An 18558-nucleotide genomic window follows, 5' to 3' on the forward strand; every position below is an offset into this window, starting at 1 on the left:
AGATAAGAAACCGACAATTTACCTCGGTCCCTTAACCGGAATACCGCCAGAAATTAATGGATAGAGACGAAATGGGTTTTAATAAATTCTTTTTTTTCTACGTTGTTTCCTTTAGAGATTAAACCGCTTAATTATGAGTGCATCTTTTAAGCCACGGTAAATATCTTTTTCTGGAGATGTAAAGCTGCTTTATTTAAATTAATTGTAAGGATTTATTTTGGATGTTGATACTTGACTCAGATTTCGATATTAATTCTCAGAATATAACGAAATTGGCAACGAAATTGACGATTTGATATGAATTAAATTTTACAGTATCAAATTCACTGGCAACACAAAAATGCATGATTTCGAAAACATATCAGAAAAACGTCAAATTTTAATAACACTCTTTTTAAATACATTTCCAAACTGTTCTTCTGATGTACGAGTAACCAACAAAACTATCTTTGTGGTAACTTAATTAAGTGCAAGCAAATCTCAAAATGTAGAGTCGGGTCAATAATAATCGAACTTTTCACTCTATTTCATAACATTTCATGTCCCAAAAATAGTCCTAGAAAATGAAAAATAATGGTTTTAATAAGTACAACAGTTCTTTACCAACACCCGACATACAAGACCTAATATAAAACAAACATACATGTAAGTTCGCAAGATAAATAAAATGTACAAGTATTTTCGTATAGATAGAGTCAGTAAATCTCTTCGCTTATTTGAATTACTGTTAAGCAATTTGGGCGAACAAGCGACTTACAGTAGACTTCGGATATTCCAACGAATTGAGATTCTTTATATAACAGCTTTTCTTTTTTTAATTTATAGTTATTGTTACAATGGAGTCAATTTGTTGTATTTATTCTAGTGTAGTTATACCGGCCACCGCTTTTATTAATTTTGTGCTGCCTCTCTGCAAGCTTTTCTATCTTAATAACCAAGTTTAATGAAACAGCAAACATAGGCAAAAACTTTATCAATGAGTGAAGAGTCTGTCCTAATAAAGGAAATAACTCCGCGGTCATTGAAAATGCCTGTTTACAAAAATTACTTACAAGATCTCTCTATACAATTTCAAAGAATAAAGTCGTTAAGTGACAAGAAAAAGAACCTCTGTTACGACTGGTTAAAATGCTGGCTAAAATAAATGTTATATGTGTGTAAATTTATTAATTAATTAACAATGCATCCTTCATTTTTATTCTCATCTACTATTTAGAAAAGCATTATTTCCACCCCTCAAGATTACCGATCCCCAAATGAATACCTTTATACTCTCCTTGACTTTAACTTGTAAAACCTGAATTTGCCTCAAAAAGTATTCTCTACCGTATTTCATTCTTGCAATTTAACCAAAATCGGAAAAACCCAATTTTTCAAATTATTATTTTGTCTCATAAATGAGTCTTTGTTTTTATGCAAATGAGACCCAACAACGCGCTGTGAAGTACATCTCTTCACACAAAATTTAATGAAAACACCTTTGTTATGAAGTATTGAGTTTTCAGTATAAAATTTCAGTTCGTTTAATTTTTGTTCGATAACTGGGTTGCTTGAAAAAAAAAACAAAGTTTTTAGTGAATAAAGTCTTGAATAAATACGGGTCCGAGATAAATAAATAAAAAATGCCCGTTTAATAAATGCTCATATTTTCAGGTGAATATATTCAGTAATTTTCGGTTTCGCGTGCCATTCCAAAAATTATTGTAAAATCTGATACTCTGTGGGCTCAAAAATTACCTTTTTTTTCAAGATTATTGCTCTACATTGCTCTACATTTTTTTACACATCTTTGTTCGTAAGTGCGTCAGGAATAATTCCTATCTATAGTATATTTGCATTAATTATCAAAATATGTTCAACAGTAATTAATCAACACATATTCAAAATTATTCATGCGCCTAATTAATGTCACTAAATAAGCATAGCGTAATAAATATACAGTATTCGACATATCGAATACAACGGCGCCTATTGCCAATAGCTTCCCTAAATTATTCCTATCTAATTATTCATCTGTTCACCAAAACATTTATGAAGGTAAACAAAATGTGGTATAAATTCCAAACAAGCTGTTATCACATAGAATACCGCTGAATACCCGATAGACACCAGCAACCGACGCGGCCAAAGTTCAGCGCACATCGGGAACATATGACACAGGTTTACATGGCTAGTCTAAACTGCATATAATAAGTAAGCAAGCACTTGAACAACTTCACCCTCAAATGTTCAGTTAGTACAGGAGCTAGGAGCAAAATATAATCAGAATTAATAATTCAAAGTTGGAAAATACTTCGCTAACTCGAGCTCCGCGCTCTTACTTGTAGTGAAGTTTCACTTTAAAACCATACTTTCTGGCCGAGACCTTGTTCGAAGCAGGAAGAGGTAGAAACTAGCGCTACAACCCTTTTATACATTAGTTTAATAACTTGCACAGTCTGCAGTAAATCACTATTTTTTTACCATAGAAAAATGAACGTTAACTTATTGCTGTGTAAGTAAGCTTGGAATGTTAAACTGTGACTGGCTTCGGATTTTTAAACCTAACCTGTCTTACTCTTGAAAAGAAAACCCGCCAAATTGAAACTCGGCGAGTATTACTCAAACCCAAAACGGGATTGTTAATAGAAGTAAACATTCGTTTGCCCACCAGCAGATGCGGTGCCGAAACTTTTTCGTATCCAATCAAAAGCATAATACTATTACTGCGATTGTTAGTTACTTTTGTTTGAGCTATCGACCAATCAGCGGTCGGACCGCTATGCAAATGTTTTGAAGTACAGTCGTAATACGCACTACTAATATTGAGGTTCTAGTATAAATGAGACAAAGCTCTGCATCGTGCAGTAGGCTTCATTTTAATCACTGCAACAGCCCTGAATACATAGGTGGTGAAAGCCCCTGTTTACCTATTGATCTGAAAATCAACTGTCAAAGGGATACATTCAAACTGTCGCCACTATTCATGAACGGCTTCTATGTGAGGTTAGCTTATCATGAAACATGGCCGTGTATGAATCCCGGAATCCAGGATTATACTGAAATGTTCTCAGATTAGCTTAGACTGAATCCCAATAGATAGAGATGTCTCTGTCGAGTAGGATAGAACCAAATGCTGGAGAACAATTATACCTTTACTAGTTTATCATGGCCCCTTGAGACTGTACGGGCAGTTAACAAGTTAGTGCTTGAAAAAGATTCGGTAGTCGGTGGAATTTATCGACATTTCTGACTATAATCCATATCGTTGAGAGGCCCTCGCCACGTACTAACTACGGACATACGTAATTCAGTGGAGTTCGGATCGTACGTGATCCACACACATCCACACGTGCGAATCATTTCGTCTTCTATTTCACCTTCAAAAGAAACTTATACAAAGTTATCTTATCAGCATAGGTACATCCCCAAAATGTTTTATTTATATCTAAACAAGAACATAAAGTTGTTATTCGATATTCAGACCGTGTTTATCTGAGTGGTTGATACAAATATGCTTTTTATGTTTGTCACACACGTACGACGCTAAATGCTTGCGATCACCCGACACCACATCCCATACTCATATTTTTGGCCACATATTTTTTTGCGATATTTCAAGGTCATTTATTTCAATACTATCGAGAATCATTCGCAATGTACACAGTTCCACTTCCGCTCAAACAGGAAAATCAACATTATTTTAATACAGAGCTAAAAATTAAATAAATGAGTTAAACATCGTTTAAGCTCACATAAAAATACACTCTACAAAAAGGTGTAAGTAGCACGCAATTACGTCATAATAACTTCGTAAAATGTGAGCGTAAAAAGTGCCTCGTATTTTACATTTGCATTTGTTTTCGTGAAATAAAATTGATAAAAGTACGTGAGTCAGGCGCCACAGTTACCCAGTGCAATTTAAGCATGTTTCGAAGCTTCTTTTTTGCTAAATCCGCATCAAGGTCCTTTATTACTCTTTTTTGGAGCAGGGCCAGCGCATACTCGTTGAGGTTTTGATCAGGTTTCTGGGTTGGTCATAGTATGACGCAGGTTTTCCCAGTTTGCAAGCACTTTTGGCCTTCGTCACAACGTTACAAGTAGTTTGTTGGGATTAAACGTGTGCTAAGACTTTCTTATACATACGGAGACTAGATATTCAAACATTGTCGCCGTTCTTGTTCGTAACTCTCGCCGTAGTACCTTTTGCTGAAGTGTTTCCTGAACATGCCTGAGACTTAGGTCACAGGTAAGAAATTTTAAACTACCCAGATTGTTTATTATGGACTTACTATAATTAAGGAATTTCTTTCTAACAACAACCAAAGCCTTAAAAGCTTGCTCCCTTTTAGAATTAATTACCCTTTTATGTAGAAATGTGGAAAGTAGGTCACGACCCGTGGTCAGTTTGACCAAAACAAAAGAACCAATGAATTCAGTAGTCTTGATTCGATCTACACCGGTCAACGTAAACAGCTCAACAATCTAATTACAAATACGGTTGGTCTTTTCTGGTCTTTACCGTTGGGGTATTCTGTTCAAAATTGTATTAATGTAATACTATCTGTTGAAAATATTGTCTCACAAAGAATCACACTCGTGGCGTTGCTAACGTTCCAGTCAAATTGAAAGCCATATTCTGCGTACCTACATACAGCTCCGAACATCCCCACAATGGTATGTTGACGCCTCTGCAATACTCTACATATCTATGAAAAACATTTACGATGTTCCATTATTCCAACTTTTGCATTTTTATTTATCAAGCCAGAATCCATAGTTATTTTAGGGTCTATGAAAGCATTTTCAATTCAGGCAAAAACGATGTAGTGCGTTAGTTAGTTGAGCAGGAAGTTACGCATTAGATCCGTATTTGCGGTATATCTTGAATTTCACTTTAATTAAATACCTTATAAATTATTCTCCATTACTTAAGTATAATAGGATTTACCCGATAAAGCCTTCAGCTGTATACGATGCTAAAGTTTGCGGTGTTGCTAAATTACTCCTGTGTAGTTAGTGGTTGCGTAGTATTCTAGCTATTATGATAACACTACAATTAATTATGTTCGTACTGTGATATCGAGTACAGCTTCAGCGATTGTGCATTGCGAAATATATAGCTCTTGATGTTAATTCACATTATAGATAGCACTGATACCACGTTAATAGCTCTTATGAGTTGAAGGGGATCAACGCCGCCGGTGTTTGCTCCGGAACTTTGCGTAATTAAAAAGTATTGTACGGTTTACAGTGGTATTAATATTGTGAATTAACTTGTTTGATTACAGAATGTGTGCGTTTTGAGGTATTTTGTAAATGAGGTGAGGGAAATACTTGATGACTTTATTCTCTAACGCGTCTACGATTATATATTTGAAAGCATTTATGTAAGAAGTCGTTTCCAAGACTCTTTCTTTCTTCCTCTTAATTCTTTATAAACGATTCCCGTATTAACGAATTTAGTCCTTATGCAATGTTTGTATGTATGGTTTCGTTTATTATTGATACTTTTATCTCTACATTTTCGGAAAGCTTTAGAGTGTCTGTAAGTGCTAAGATAAGTCACTAAGCCTATACAAGAACTTTTGTCGTGTCTGCTTCAGTACTGTTCATAAAACCACTTTTCTAGCTTGACTTTTTTCAAAGCTAACACTCGATTTTTAATCAGCTATGATTTTTAGATCCGACAATTATATTTCTTACATTGACCAGGGCATGGTACATATACAAATTACATTTCTCCGAACGATGACGAATCTTTTAAATGTTTTGAAATAATAGTCAAACTCTCGTCACTTATCAAACAAGGAATATTATTCCTACAACTTTTGAAGTTTCCCGTTTCCTATTCTCATGCCATGTAACACTGACTAAGCCCTATAGTGCCTTATCTTAGCGGGTACAAGCGGTACTGTACTAACGATACGGTTTTCGCTGTTCGAATTTCACAGATTATGTCAAAATCCTGCTAATTTAATACGTGGAACATTATTAATAAATGTGGCTATGATAAATGGACTCTCCTTGTCAAGTCCATTTTCATTAGGCTTTATAGAGGAAGGCCGTGTATCCAGATTATCTTTGACAGTTAAATTCCAGGAATAATTTAAGAAATAGCATATTTTAGTTGACCGTAATGGAATACATGCATTAATTACAAATACTAAAAATAAGATCCAAAAAAAGAAATAGTATAAATGAAATACGTTTGTCTACTTTGAAACTTGATTTCAAATTATTGCTCTTTATCGTAGCAACAATTTCTCTTAAGTGTCTTGTAAATTAATCATAGTAAGTAATTTCGTTAATTAACTCAACAGTGTACTAACACGGGAAAGCTCTTTACCCGAAAAATAATTTGTTCAAATTAGGCTAATAAATGGCACTTTTCTAGCGTCAAAGTTTCATTGAACAGCACCCGAATTCGTCCACACTTCACCGCTTTTTAAGTGCTCTAGGTGTTGAGGAAAAACGGCGCAACGACCTCCAAAGCACTAGTACTACAATTAAAATACATTTAAACATGACATAAAAATAATTAAATGATACTTAGACTTCAAAACTAAAGACGAACCTCATAAATATGAATGACACAATATTTGGTACGGAGGTATGAAACTTAAAATAGTAAAACATTACATTGAATCGTAATAATAACACCTAGAGGTAAATATGGTTTTTAAGGTACAGATTAGACCCAGAAGAAGGCAAAGTACCAATATTAATTACTATTTAAAAGTTATATTCTGTACTTTCTTAATTATTCTAAGTCACAACTACTGAACGGAGAAGGAAAACATCGTGAGGAAACCTGAAATTGCCATCCCGCAGTGAGCTTGCGAGGTGACCCATGCTCTCCTTTACGTGTAGAGGCCTGTGTCCAGTAGTGGGATGTATATAGGCCGGTATTATTATTGAAATACCTATTAACATATTAGTGATTCGTATGTTTATAAGTACAAGTGCGTTGTTAAACAATTTTACTTTGGTACGTGGGCCTTTGACACTTTATTGCAATACTATGCTCGAAATTTAAACACATATACGCATAATCACATAATCATGGATAAAAACAATTGTTGCAATACAGCTATAGTACGTTATCAAACGGTTATAAAATATTATGGTTTTACCAAAACTTTTGAATAGGATGAGGAAAACGTGATACAACATTGTTTAAATATTAAAATTAATGGAATGAATAATTATTCCAAATTAAATTTATGCAAATACATTAATACCGCGATCAAAACAATTATTTATAATACTTTTAATTGTTTACATTATAAAGTATCACTTGTTTTGTTTATTTTAGATTTGTTCTATCTATATCAAAGAGAGGCATGTTATCTTTAGGCAATCCTTTTTATAGCGTGAAGTATAATACCTATCACTTTTCTATAACTAGGGACCTACCGCCACTTGCCAAAGTAATCTGCAGAAACAACAAAAATATGCAGTAAGTAACGTTTCAACCATCATAATTATATCACTTCAAAACGTGGTGATAGACCCTCTAGGATCCTGCCACGTCTTTGTGGAATAGACGGTGATCTACGTGTAGTTTTCTGACACATTTCGACAACCGCAATAAGGTGGTAATAAGCCCAAAAAGGCCCTTAAAAAGTATGGAATAAGAAATATCTTGCACCGGGAAAATCAATAATGATAACAGTAGTTTATCGGCTAATTTTCCTATTTATGGCGAATAATAGTTTGCGGTCGGTTTCCCATAGCCACCAAGCACCACCGATTGCGGTTTCCCACACCAATTTTGAACAAAGATTTAATAAAATTATATTTATACTGGCTGTAAAATGACATGTTTGCATCAAAATTAGTATTATGAAGTTTAACTTAATTAATGCCGTTTACTGAGGCACAATAATCTAGTTCTACCCCTAGTATTATCATACTCCTGTTACTCGTAGTTGCAAGTTCACGTGAGAATTGATGCAACTTGTTATACAAAGGCTCATATTAATTGAGTTTAATAGTAGAGCTAGCAATAAAACTTATTCGCAAGAAATTGTATATATTTCTAGCGTTTTCAGTGCCCACGGCTGCAGTTTTCTCATAGAACTTTATGTTGTTCATTTTATCATGTCGTTTATAGAGGGTGTGTTTAATCATTATCTTCTTTATAAATGCTTAAGAAGATTAATGTAGAGACGTAGGTAGGAAGGATAACCAACTTATTGGTTATGATGAGTCTAGTTACAGGACATGACGGTACGTGTTAAAAAAAAACTATTATCTTGTGATTTATTGGAATGATTGCTATTGGAAAAACTGTCACGATTATTGAGCAAGGTCTGGATATCCCAAAACGTTTTTATTTCACAAAAGAACGTAATAAAGCCAAAAAATTAGAAAGTCAATAAAAGTCGACAGAGCCCAATAAAGATAAATACATTTATTAAAGCAATTCGATTAAATACTTACAAATACGATCGTGTAAAAACGTTACTGCCATAAAACACAGGGTGTTTAACGAGGATAATAAAATGCGTCGGCAGCTAATTTATATTTATACAAGTTCTGTACACACGGCATCGCAGAACACAATTCTCACCAAATTACTTCCAACATTATGAGGTTTCCTTTCCTGTCGTGCATAACAGCAACCTGTGGCGCGCATGCAACCATTACCGACTAACGGAAATAAAAACCTTCTGGTTGTACACTAAAGATGCTAGCGATGCAATAAATTCTCACGCCATGAAAGTTTCAGGCTTTTGTAGAAGAATGAGCATCGTAAAGGAACTCTTTTAAAACTAAAGCAACCGTCGACCGTCATTTCAGGGCCAGTTTTCATTCCGTTAAAATTAAAAATTAAAGTCTCTAGTCGTTTTTTACTCGCGCATACCTATTTGTAATGGATTCGGGATCGTCTGACTAGTTTCGGTCTGCCAACGCCGCACATCGTTCTGCGTGTGTAAACCGTTAATAAATGTCTTATCAAGAATTCTCCTCACGAAAGTTTTAATAACAAATTCACGTGATTTATCGGAATGAAACCTGATTGGCGTGCACTCCAGGGTCAATTGAAGAAATAACAATTGGCTAAGGGCTGTTTTTTACTTAATATTCTTTATAATGACGAATTTGGTTATTTGATAGAATTATGACATATTGTTCTAATTAGATGTGCAGTAGGCAAATCTATCGAAAGATAGAAAAAATAAAACGGTCGTTAGATAGCTAGAACCTACCTACGTCATTGAAGTGTATGCGAATGTTAAAACCTTCACGGAAAGAGCTTTCCTAAAATGAATGTTTATGTATTACGATAAACAGTTTCCTAGTTAACACACGAAATCTGGTTATAACTAACATTTTCTACCCATAAATCGTAACTTGGAAACATTGTTTAAATTGAAGGATTGCAAGAAAACTTTTAAGTAATGGAATTGCGAGACAAGTTTGCTTTAAGCGAAAGGCCCTGCGAATATTAACGCTTTGTAAATGTAAATACCGTAGTAACGAGAGATTTTCTGCCTCGTTTCAGATTACGTTCCCAAATTTGAAGTGTGACTGTGAAAAATACGTTCGTATAGTGAAACCTGTTGATAGTGTGATGGAGTGTCAGTGTGCTTTGTTTCCCCGAAGGATATACACAAAACAGTCACACTAAAAGGTAATAAAAAATAACGAAACAAAAAACATATTTTATCCTAAGTTTACAGTGGAATAAACGCGAGGGACCCATTCATTACTTTCCCGCTGAAATTAATTTCTCAATTCTTAGTTAACATTTTTCAACAAAAGAATATATATTTTAATTTCTAAGCGTCTTGGAACTTTCGTTACAGCGTTTCGACGCCAATCTCTATATAATATTATTGATTCGGCGTTGCAACCGTGCCGTTATTAATAACCTGTCCGAATAGTTTATTTCGTTTGACGTTCTAAATATTATATTAGAGTGAGCTAGGCCTGCAGGCGACGTGTCACCTTGGACTAGGTGACAAAGTCAAGGTCAAGTTATATTTGTTTATGTAAACGGCACGTGCTGTCGCGAATACAGGCAGGAGACTTAACATTTTATGAAAGAAAGTTAAAAATATCTCGGGGCTCGTTTGGACATGTTAATGTAAATGTTACGCAAACCCTTGAGGCTCGCGACGCGCACAGCTTCTTGTTGTGCACGATTACTTAAACTTACAATTATGTTTGGGTTGACACGGTGCGGCGATTTGATATTCCAGTTAATTACGAGAAAATACGCCGCACTTGATACTCGAGCATGACATGTGTTAAGCTTTGATGTTTATCATCAGAATGCGTGAGTCCCAAGCTCAGGACTGAAAGATTAGATTTTGAAAACCTTAGGCGTCGTTTTTCAAGTACCTACAAAACATTAATTTTCAGTATCAAAGACCAACATCAGATATCATATCGCTCGTGATTTAAAATGTTCTCCAAGGCTATATTAAGAGCATACAGTAATATCAGACACAAGAACACTTGATTTATCACATCTTATAAATGGCTTGTTTTCGCCGAAGATACGCCAAAATAAGTATTTCGTTTACGTCTCGCCGCCGTTCGCTACTCACCCTACAATATTCAGGAGAAGGAAAACAGCTATAATTTATACAGAGAGGGACGGAGATATTGGGGTTTTTGTATTAGACAAAGAAAGGTAGAGCGCAAGGAACCTTGTTGACGCAGCTTCGTACAAATTGTGACACTACGTGACCATGTTATGTCACTGTGTGTAATGAAATCTATAATTTCTTTTGCTATAATTTGCTATAAACGCTCATTTGTTTTGTAGATGTGTGTACTCAAATGCAAACCCTGTTCACAGGTGGAGTGAATCGGGCGCAGGAATAATATGTAATACGTCACAGCGTGGTGACACACAGACGTTGCACTTTGTGCGAGTGTTACCTGGTGTCGTAGCGCCGTCAACAAGCAAAAATGGGCAAGAAGAACTCGAAACTCAAACAAGACACAATCGATCGACTGACGACTGCCACTTACTGTAAGTACCTTCTTTTTATAAAGAAAAATGCTTGACAAAACGTATTTAAATAAGCATCCTCGTAAGCACAAAGGACTGCCACGGCAGAAATACCTTTCTATGTATCGCATACGTACATCCCGAACAATGGGCACAGCGTTTACACGGCGCGTTGGTATATTAAGTAATATCTGTTTAATCATGGCTATCATTCAGCTCAATATGTGAAATTGAACAGGACTCGCCAATTATTGAAATCGATGGTAATAAACGAGTTATATCTTAAAAAAAACATTCAAAATGCAGCTAAAGACTTGAATATTACGATAAATAAATTTTCAGAAAAACTCTCATTCAATACGAATATTTTAAATCAAAGTTACATCAAAAGACTGAATGTTGCGTAATCATACAAAAATGAAAGGGCCTGAATGACAGTAATGAAGATGAAATCTTTTATAAGTTGGCCGAGCACGCGTGAGGGCGTCAAAAGTTTGCGCCGAGTCACTTTGTGTGAACATGCGAACATAGTAGGCACCCCGCCAGCCTCTACGAACGGAGAGGACGCGGCCGCGATAAACTGTTCGCAACTGTAACGCGAACATTTTCATTTACTGCGCTACCACACCTTTTCTATGTTTTTCATTCAAGTACTTTAATTAACAAAAAGTTGACACCGACTCTGACCTACCCGTACCTAAGTATTTCGGGTGAATAATTACAACTACTAGTCAAACATTCGTCCATACATCCATGGAAACTATCTAAGTTATAACAACCCCTATAAATCAACGCGGAATCTGATAGCACGCCTCTGACAGTGTATTGCAGAATTCAAATCAGACGGCTCTTGCTTAGTTGCGCATTTACTGGATCGAATAAGGTCTCTGCTGAGTGCCACCATAAGTGAAAATCGATTCATCAGAGGACGCAACCGTGCGTAATTAAAGCCACCGTTGAACAGTCGTCCTGGGATGATTTTATTGTGTACGCGCCTACACGCTGAACCGCAAAGGCTGAATTAACAATTTGTTCACCCCTAGCCGTATTAGTTACGTCCCCTTATCCGTCGTTCTTGCTTGATAAAGGAATTTTGAATGTCGACATTCTGCGATAAGGTATACGGTATAGATCGGTGTAAATTGTGTTGCGTAATTAGACGCAACCGTTGTAATTAATGGCACAAAAACATTGCCTTAGATCTCATAAAGATACCGCCGAATGGAAACCCTAATTGTATGCAAAGTAAATAACAGAGATTAGATTATAAACTCGAATTAGTTTTAAAGTAAATAAATTGTCACGGTACATGTCACGTTGCATATTAAATACGTAAGTCTTTTTCCCGCCGGTGTAATCAGCCCACTATCTGGGCCACAGATCTATGAAACTGGATTATTAGATTACGCAGCCGAATTACCCTTCTATTAATGTCGGTGGTCACAAAGCTGGGACGCTAACGTTATACCCTATTTAACATCTAACTTGACCAAAACTGCCACATGAAATAAAACTCGAATAAAATAAGCCTTACGTACAGTGAAGTTGCGAAAGTAAATAACTAAAACACGTTTCTTTTTGTTAGTTCAGTAACGTTATTTAAATGTAATTTATGCCCGTACACAGAAGCGACATTTTGAGCTGTAACCATTCCCTGCAAAAAAAACTACATGTAGCTAATTGTGAAAAAATATTAATCCTAATATCAGATAACAAGGTCTTTTTTATAGCTTATGCAAATATAAATCTTAAAAGGCTGGGTCTTTGAAACCGGCCGGCGTCTCAAAAAACTAAGCCGGAAAAGTTAAGTATCGCCGCGCCGGTTAAGTGGGACGGAAGGTTAAGTGTCGACTTGTACCAATGAAGAACAAAAGGCGCCGGAAACATTTTCACACAATCAGTACCCATCGGCAAAGAAAAAACATTAATGTAATAATTTAGCCATTAGGCATTTATTATTTTCAGGTGCTCAGACGTATTGAACACCAGTTAGGGTCAGCCGCATTGTGAAAAACTAACACGTTACGGAAAGCTATTAAGTTCTATTTCGGGCGAGCATAAAAATAAAAATAGAGTTTCTAAATATTGAGGCGGTATTAACGCGTTATTTTTTTAGTATTGACTAGGCGGGTTTGAATAGGGATTAATGGTAAAGTGAATGGAATGCGACAATGTCATGATCATGATTCATGGTAATGTGGTGCGTGTCGAGGATCCATGAATACAAGCCACGCCTCACCTCGCGCCCGGCGCCGCCTGAGCCTCGCGCCTGGTCCCTATCTGTCGTAACTTCTTAATCACTGTACGAATAATCGTCAAGACGCCGTGGGTCAGGGCCGGTGCGATAATCTGTAGCTGTATTAAAAAGAAGTATAAGGTATCTATCTACTACTAGAATATGGAAAATCGGAAATATTTATATATCTAGCCCCTAAAAAACGATTTCATGTGAATAAAACAGCAAACTCTTTGATCAGGTTTTCAACTGTCCAACGGTTTAGTGTGGTCACGTCTTTCCTAATTTTCAACCTCATGTTTAATTAATTAATTTATATCGCTGTAATCCATTTAACCAGTGGATTGACAAACATATGGAAATCGCGGCACCAGTAGGCCTACCTAACCGAAATTGTAGTTGTCGTATAAATTTATGCTAATATCAGCTATCTCTGGTCGCAACCAGCGATTTAGCTCATTAACAATTTACGCAATAATTGGGTCATATGCCGAAATAGCTGGTACAATGTCTGTTATAATGTTGAAGACGGTACTCGAAGTTTATTTGAATATAAATAACAGTGTTAAGTAAGAAATAGCCCAGCAGTGTAGTAATTGCGGAGTTTTCCCAAATAACTGGCGAACTTAGCTTTATGGCGAAGTTAAGTGACGAAGTTTGTCGGACGGCGCCGGCCAGGCTGTGCCGGGGAATGGCCGGCAGTCGGCGGGACCGGCTATCGGGCACTCCACTCATTTGTACTTGCATTTATGAAGGCCAAGTCCAGCCAACAAAAAAAAATAGCATACATTACAAACACTAAGTTACAAATTTTTGACATGCAACGAAACATTTTCGCATGTTTAGTCAAAGCAAAATCCCCAAGTTAGGAAAATTACGTTCGTAAAGTAAGACAGAAATGTTCCACCAACAAAAACATTCCCAAACTCTTTCTTTTTGTCCCTCAGACAAAGTTTCCCTTCGCGGTAACAATTATAATGTCAAATAGTTCCGAGGCGGCGGAATAAACGAGTAAATTCCTTGAAACTCCGGCCCGCCCGTGCCGGGCTATGATCACATCTCAGTCACACTAATGCACGCTAAAATTAGCCGGAATTACTATTCTTATTAGTTTGAATCTTTCTAATTGCAAGTGGAGCTCCAGTTCCAAGTTTTGATTAACTGTTAAAGTACTCGAAAGCTGGCAGGATTGACAATTTATCGTGCATAAGCGAGCGATTAAGTTGGGGTGGAGTACTAGATCTTAATTTGTTGTATTGTATGAGTTTAATTTATCGGGTAAATTTGTCGGAGCTGCATACCGCGAGCCACCCCGTGGGGGTTGCAAGGGTTAACAAGATCGGCAAGGTCAACCCTCGCGTGCTCGCAACCACTTTCTCTACGTTAGGTGTTGGTATTTCCCATGTCTGACACTTAAGTTGGTTTTGCGACAAATGCCTGCTCTTCCATTATACGACCGTACAGTTCCTTTGCACATTGCTCAACTTTATCATCCACACTATGCAGGAAAGTAATCTTTGTGATTCAATTAGTTTAGTAGAAATTTATATATTTTTAAACATTCTTAGAATTGTTCTACTTTAGTATTAATGTTAGCTGGAAATACAAATCAATATTGGTGGGACCACGACATATTTCAGTATGATAATACCTAATCCAGTTAATTACTTCAAAGAAATTCTTGATAAATGTGTGAATAGTCGAAGCTATCATTTTGATTGTAGGTTTTCGCCTAGACATAATTTTGCAAATGGAATAGAATATAATTTTCAAGGTTAGGTTACTGTTAAGGTGAAATACACGTGTAGATGTATAAAGAGTGTTCCTATGTTGTTTGATGTGGACTAAAAAACAATGAAAAGCAGTATATAAATGTAGCATGTCGCTGCTGAACTACGTCACCGAGAAAACTCAAGTCTAAGGAGACTAATAATGTTTACTAACATATGTCCAATAATTGAAAACCTCTGATATTGAATATAATTGGAAATAAGGAAAAGGGTTTTGCACCACGTCTTAAGTGGTGCTGTTGTGGAAAAGAGACAGCTTTACTTCATGCAGTGCTTCGTCCCGCTTTCACAATAACATGAGATTGTATATTGTATCCATGAGGTGGTAGAGCCACAGCTTGACAACAGAAGGAGATCGATAAGGCAAACATTACCATTACACAACATGCAGAATAAGTGTAACCCTGAATTTATGCACAATCAATAAATCCATGATTGCATTTCAGTAGGTTCAGTAAAGGAAACTATGTGATGTAATTTATTATAATATCCATAGTGTGATTCTTGTTCACTTTTCTAGGGTTATTTTATATTTTTTCTTTTCATAAAAAAACAGTTTATAATATTAAATCTTTTACTTAGCTACTTTTTTATATGGTATGGGGATAGTTTGCAGCTACTAGCAGCTACGTCTTAAATTTGCATTTACAACATAATTAGTAGGTAAAACATTTTATAAAACCACGATTATACTGCACTGATAGCCGAGTTGAAGTTACCACGCCAAACCCACTAAACGAAACGTGTCGCGGGTTCAGTCCGCAAGTACACGTTTGTGAGACTTCAATGTTTGTGAAAGAACCGTGACGTAAGAATTATACGCAGCGGGAGAGGTTTTTAATAATACCTAAGACAAATTCAATCCAGACCTCCTTGTTCGAAATATTCTAGCAAAATTTAAATACATACCAGCTAGTACGAGGGAGCTGCCTGTAACCTGTTACTCGATTAAAAATCCAGATCAAATCTTTAAAGATTTAATCTTCTATCTTCTCTTTAATTTCAATATCAACAACAAGATGCGACATGAGCATTGAGAGACTCCATTCTTACGCGTAACAACTTTACCTACCTACCGAGGTAGAATTGATACCTACTGTAGAGAAATTTCATTACAAGTGGATGAATTGACCTCTGCCTGTACTATTACTTCTCAAAACAGGCCAGTTGGTACAGTGGAAGCGAGAGGGAGAATATAACTTTGTAGGGAGGACATAGCTGCGTCTCGCTTGTACTATAACTATAGTCCAACTTAGATGATCATAGTAAACGCTCTGACCATGTTCACACTATCACAATGCATCGAGTTACCGTCGAGTTGAAATACTTGTATGGACATCTCAATTGAACGTCCGAACAACTTTGTTAAAGTTAGTACGTGTATTCCAATCAATTCACAATAGTCGCGGGGAATTGTTTCACAAACATTTACAGACAACAATGTTGCATTCGATTAAGCATTCGATGTTTTTTTTTAAGCTCCCTGCAAATATAGATTGCATATTTTATTCGGAAACAATTAGTTTTTTATCTACGTGAGAAGTTTTAAACACGCTGGGTACAAAGTTACGTGTGTTCCAAAAACTGTATATGGCTTTATACAGAATTATACGAGCACATCCGCGCGCTATGAATCCAGAAAAATGAGCAGCCACAATCATAGGAATATGAATAATTGAATGTTGTCGCCGACTTCCTGTGATTTCGTGTGCGGAACATTCTCAGCTTGCCTTTTATGGGTTGTATTATGTTAATCCAAAAATCTTCCAAAATATGACTCTCTTTTCTGACAGGGCTTCCAAGGTTCAAAAAAATATTGACGTTTCTTCGTAAAAGAGCAAACAATAGCATTATTCATCGTTATAGTACAAAGACCGACTAACGTGTAAACGACGACCGTTTTAAACCATTCGATCCATGCAGGATATTCGCGTTAATAAAATTCTACCTGCAGTCAGACATAAGGTATTCTGTTTTGGAATCCAACTGGACTGTAGACTCAGCTATTAAAAGTATGCACGCTAAAAAATGCTACGTTTTTTCAATACCTTTAGCTACCAATAAATTCGGCTCTGCAAACTTAACTAAATTTATTTGGAACAGGTAGATACCGTCAGTGTAACAATTTTGGCACCAATTCGCTACGTGTATGCGGAATTTACGTGCCAAACAAACAAATTTGTATATTTTATTTACACTGACTTATATGCAAGACCGACGGAATATCGGATTAGAATAGGTATTGGGGAAAATACACTCATTTATTTATCGTGCAGATGAATATATCAACTCCTTAAATTCTAGATAGATTATTATTTCTGATGAAATCTATTCACCTTGGCTAGACGTACCTTACCAAAAGACTAAGAAGCTTTCACAGTTACTTTATTTAACTGATGTAAGTGATATTTAGCCGTAATTGTTAAACGTATCTTACAAACAAAAACAGTCTACTAAATACGGGATCTTTAACAACTTTTCTTACTAATCCTAATCGATATCGAAATAGTAAAAATTCTGATTAATTTCGACGCGAATTTCAAGACGTACCTAAATCGTTTCCTTGGGACGCACCGAACTTACTTACTACTTGCTTATCATTTTGGATCCTGGTTTACAGGAGTTGCAATGATGGTCACGTGTCCCTTTAAAAAGAAGACAATCGGAATCATTATGTACAGAAACGGTATTCAGCTGAATCCGGTATCTGAAAGCGGACCTCCCCAAAAAAGGGGGGAAAATTCTATTGTTTGTCATCTGCGTCCTTGAATATCGCTAACCACCCTTTTTGTTCAGGGTCTATTTGATGACCTCGAAATAATAATGATAGTATGCACTCTATCCGATTCCGAATATTCTTTTTCATATAAAAAGATGTAACGAATGATAATATGACAGTTGTTGAGGCGTTTTTTAGTAATGTAGGTGAAGGAACGATGGTATCAGGAAAACATAGTTTCATTTTTCTTTTCTTTCACTTTTGATTCTATATGCCTTTAAATATAGGTAGTTCTAAACAAGTTAAGACGGAACTATTTTTTTTTCAAAAGTGAAAATTCCACTCATAACACATAAATTGATAAGTTATACAAAAGTTACAAAAATGTTCAAAAATGATATTCCAACCTTACATGGTTTGAATACCAAAGGTTAAGTTACAAACGATCTTACTCGAAAATTACATGAGTCGCTAATTGAGGCAAGCAGTTACTCTGAACATACAACAAATGCTTGGTTATCGTGCCTTAAGCTCCAACTTGTTTAGGTGTTCAATTGCAGACAAAACCTCAATTATGCATCCGCGGAAACGAAACTACGAAGCCAGGTTGTGGAAGCGGTTTTTTTAAAGAAGAACCACATCTTAGATAAACAGTCGAATACAGTGCCCACAAATACATTGAAATATACAAAAGATGGCCCATTATAAGCGACATTTATAAAATTGATATTACTAATAGCATCACCCAACTGTAGGAATGTGACAAGTTTAGGTAAAGTCATCATCATCATCATCATCATCAGCCTATCGCAGTCCACTGCTGGACATAGGCCTCTCCAAGGTAAAGTATTGAAAATAA

The 18558-nt window shown here is 36.1% G+C and overlaps 1 protein-coding gene across 2 annotated transcripts in view; it reads left to right on the forward strand.

Annotated features, from left to right (window-relative positions):
* LOC113494039 (frequenin-1) overlaps nucleotides 1-18558 on the forward strand; it is a 178569-nt gene that overhangs the window by 72689 nt on the left and 87322 nt on the right. Inside the window, exons 2-3 of one of the 2 annotated variants that reach the window (XM_026872164.1) lie at nucleotides 9494-9622; nucleotides 10799-10975. In XM_026872164.1, the coding sequence (XP_026727965.1) occupies nucleotides 10912-10975 (64 nt within the window). In that variant the 5' untranslated portion in view covers nucleotides 9494-9622; nucleotides 10799-10911. The remainder of the gene's footprint in view (nucleotides 1-9493; nucleotides 9623-10798; nucleotides 10976-18558) is intronic. The other variant, XM_026872165.1, reaches the window with a different exon arrangement.

The sequence above is a fragment of the Trichoplusia ni genome, chromosome 5, assembly GCF_003590095.1.
Source record: "Trichoplusia ni isolate ovarian cell line Hi5 chromosome 5, tn1, whole genome shotgun sequence".
NCBI classification, from domain to species: domain Eukaryota; kingdom Metazoa; phylum Arthropoda; class Insecta; order Lepidoptera; family Noctuidae; genus Trichoplusia; species Trichoplusia ni.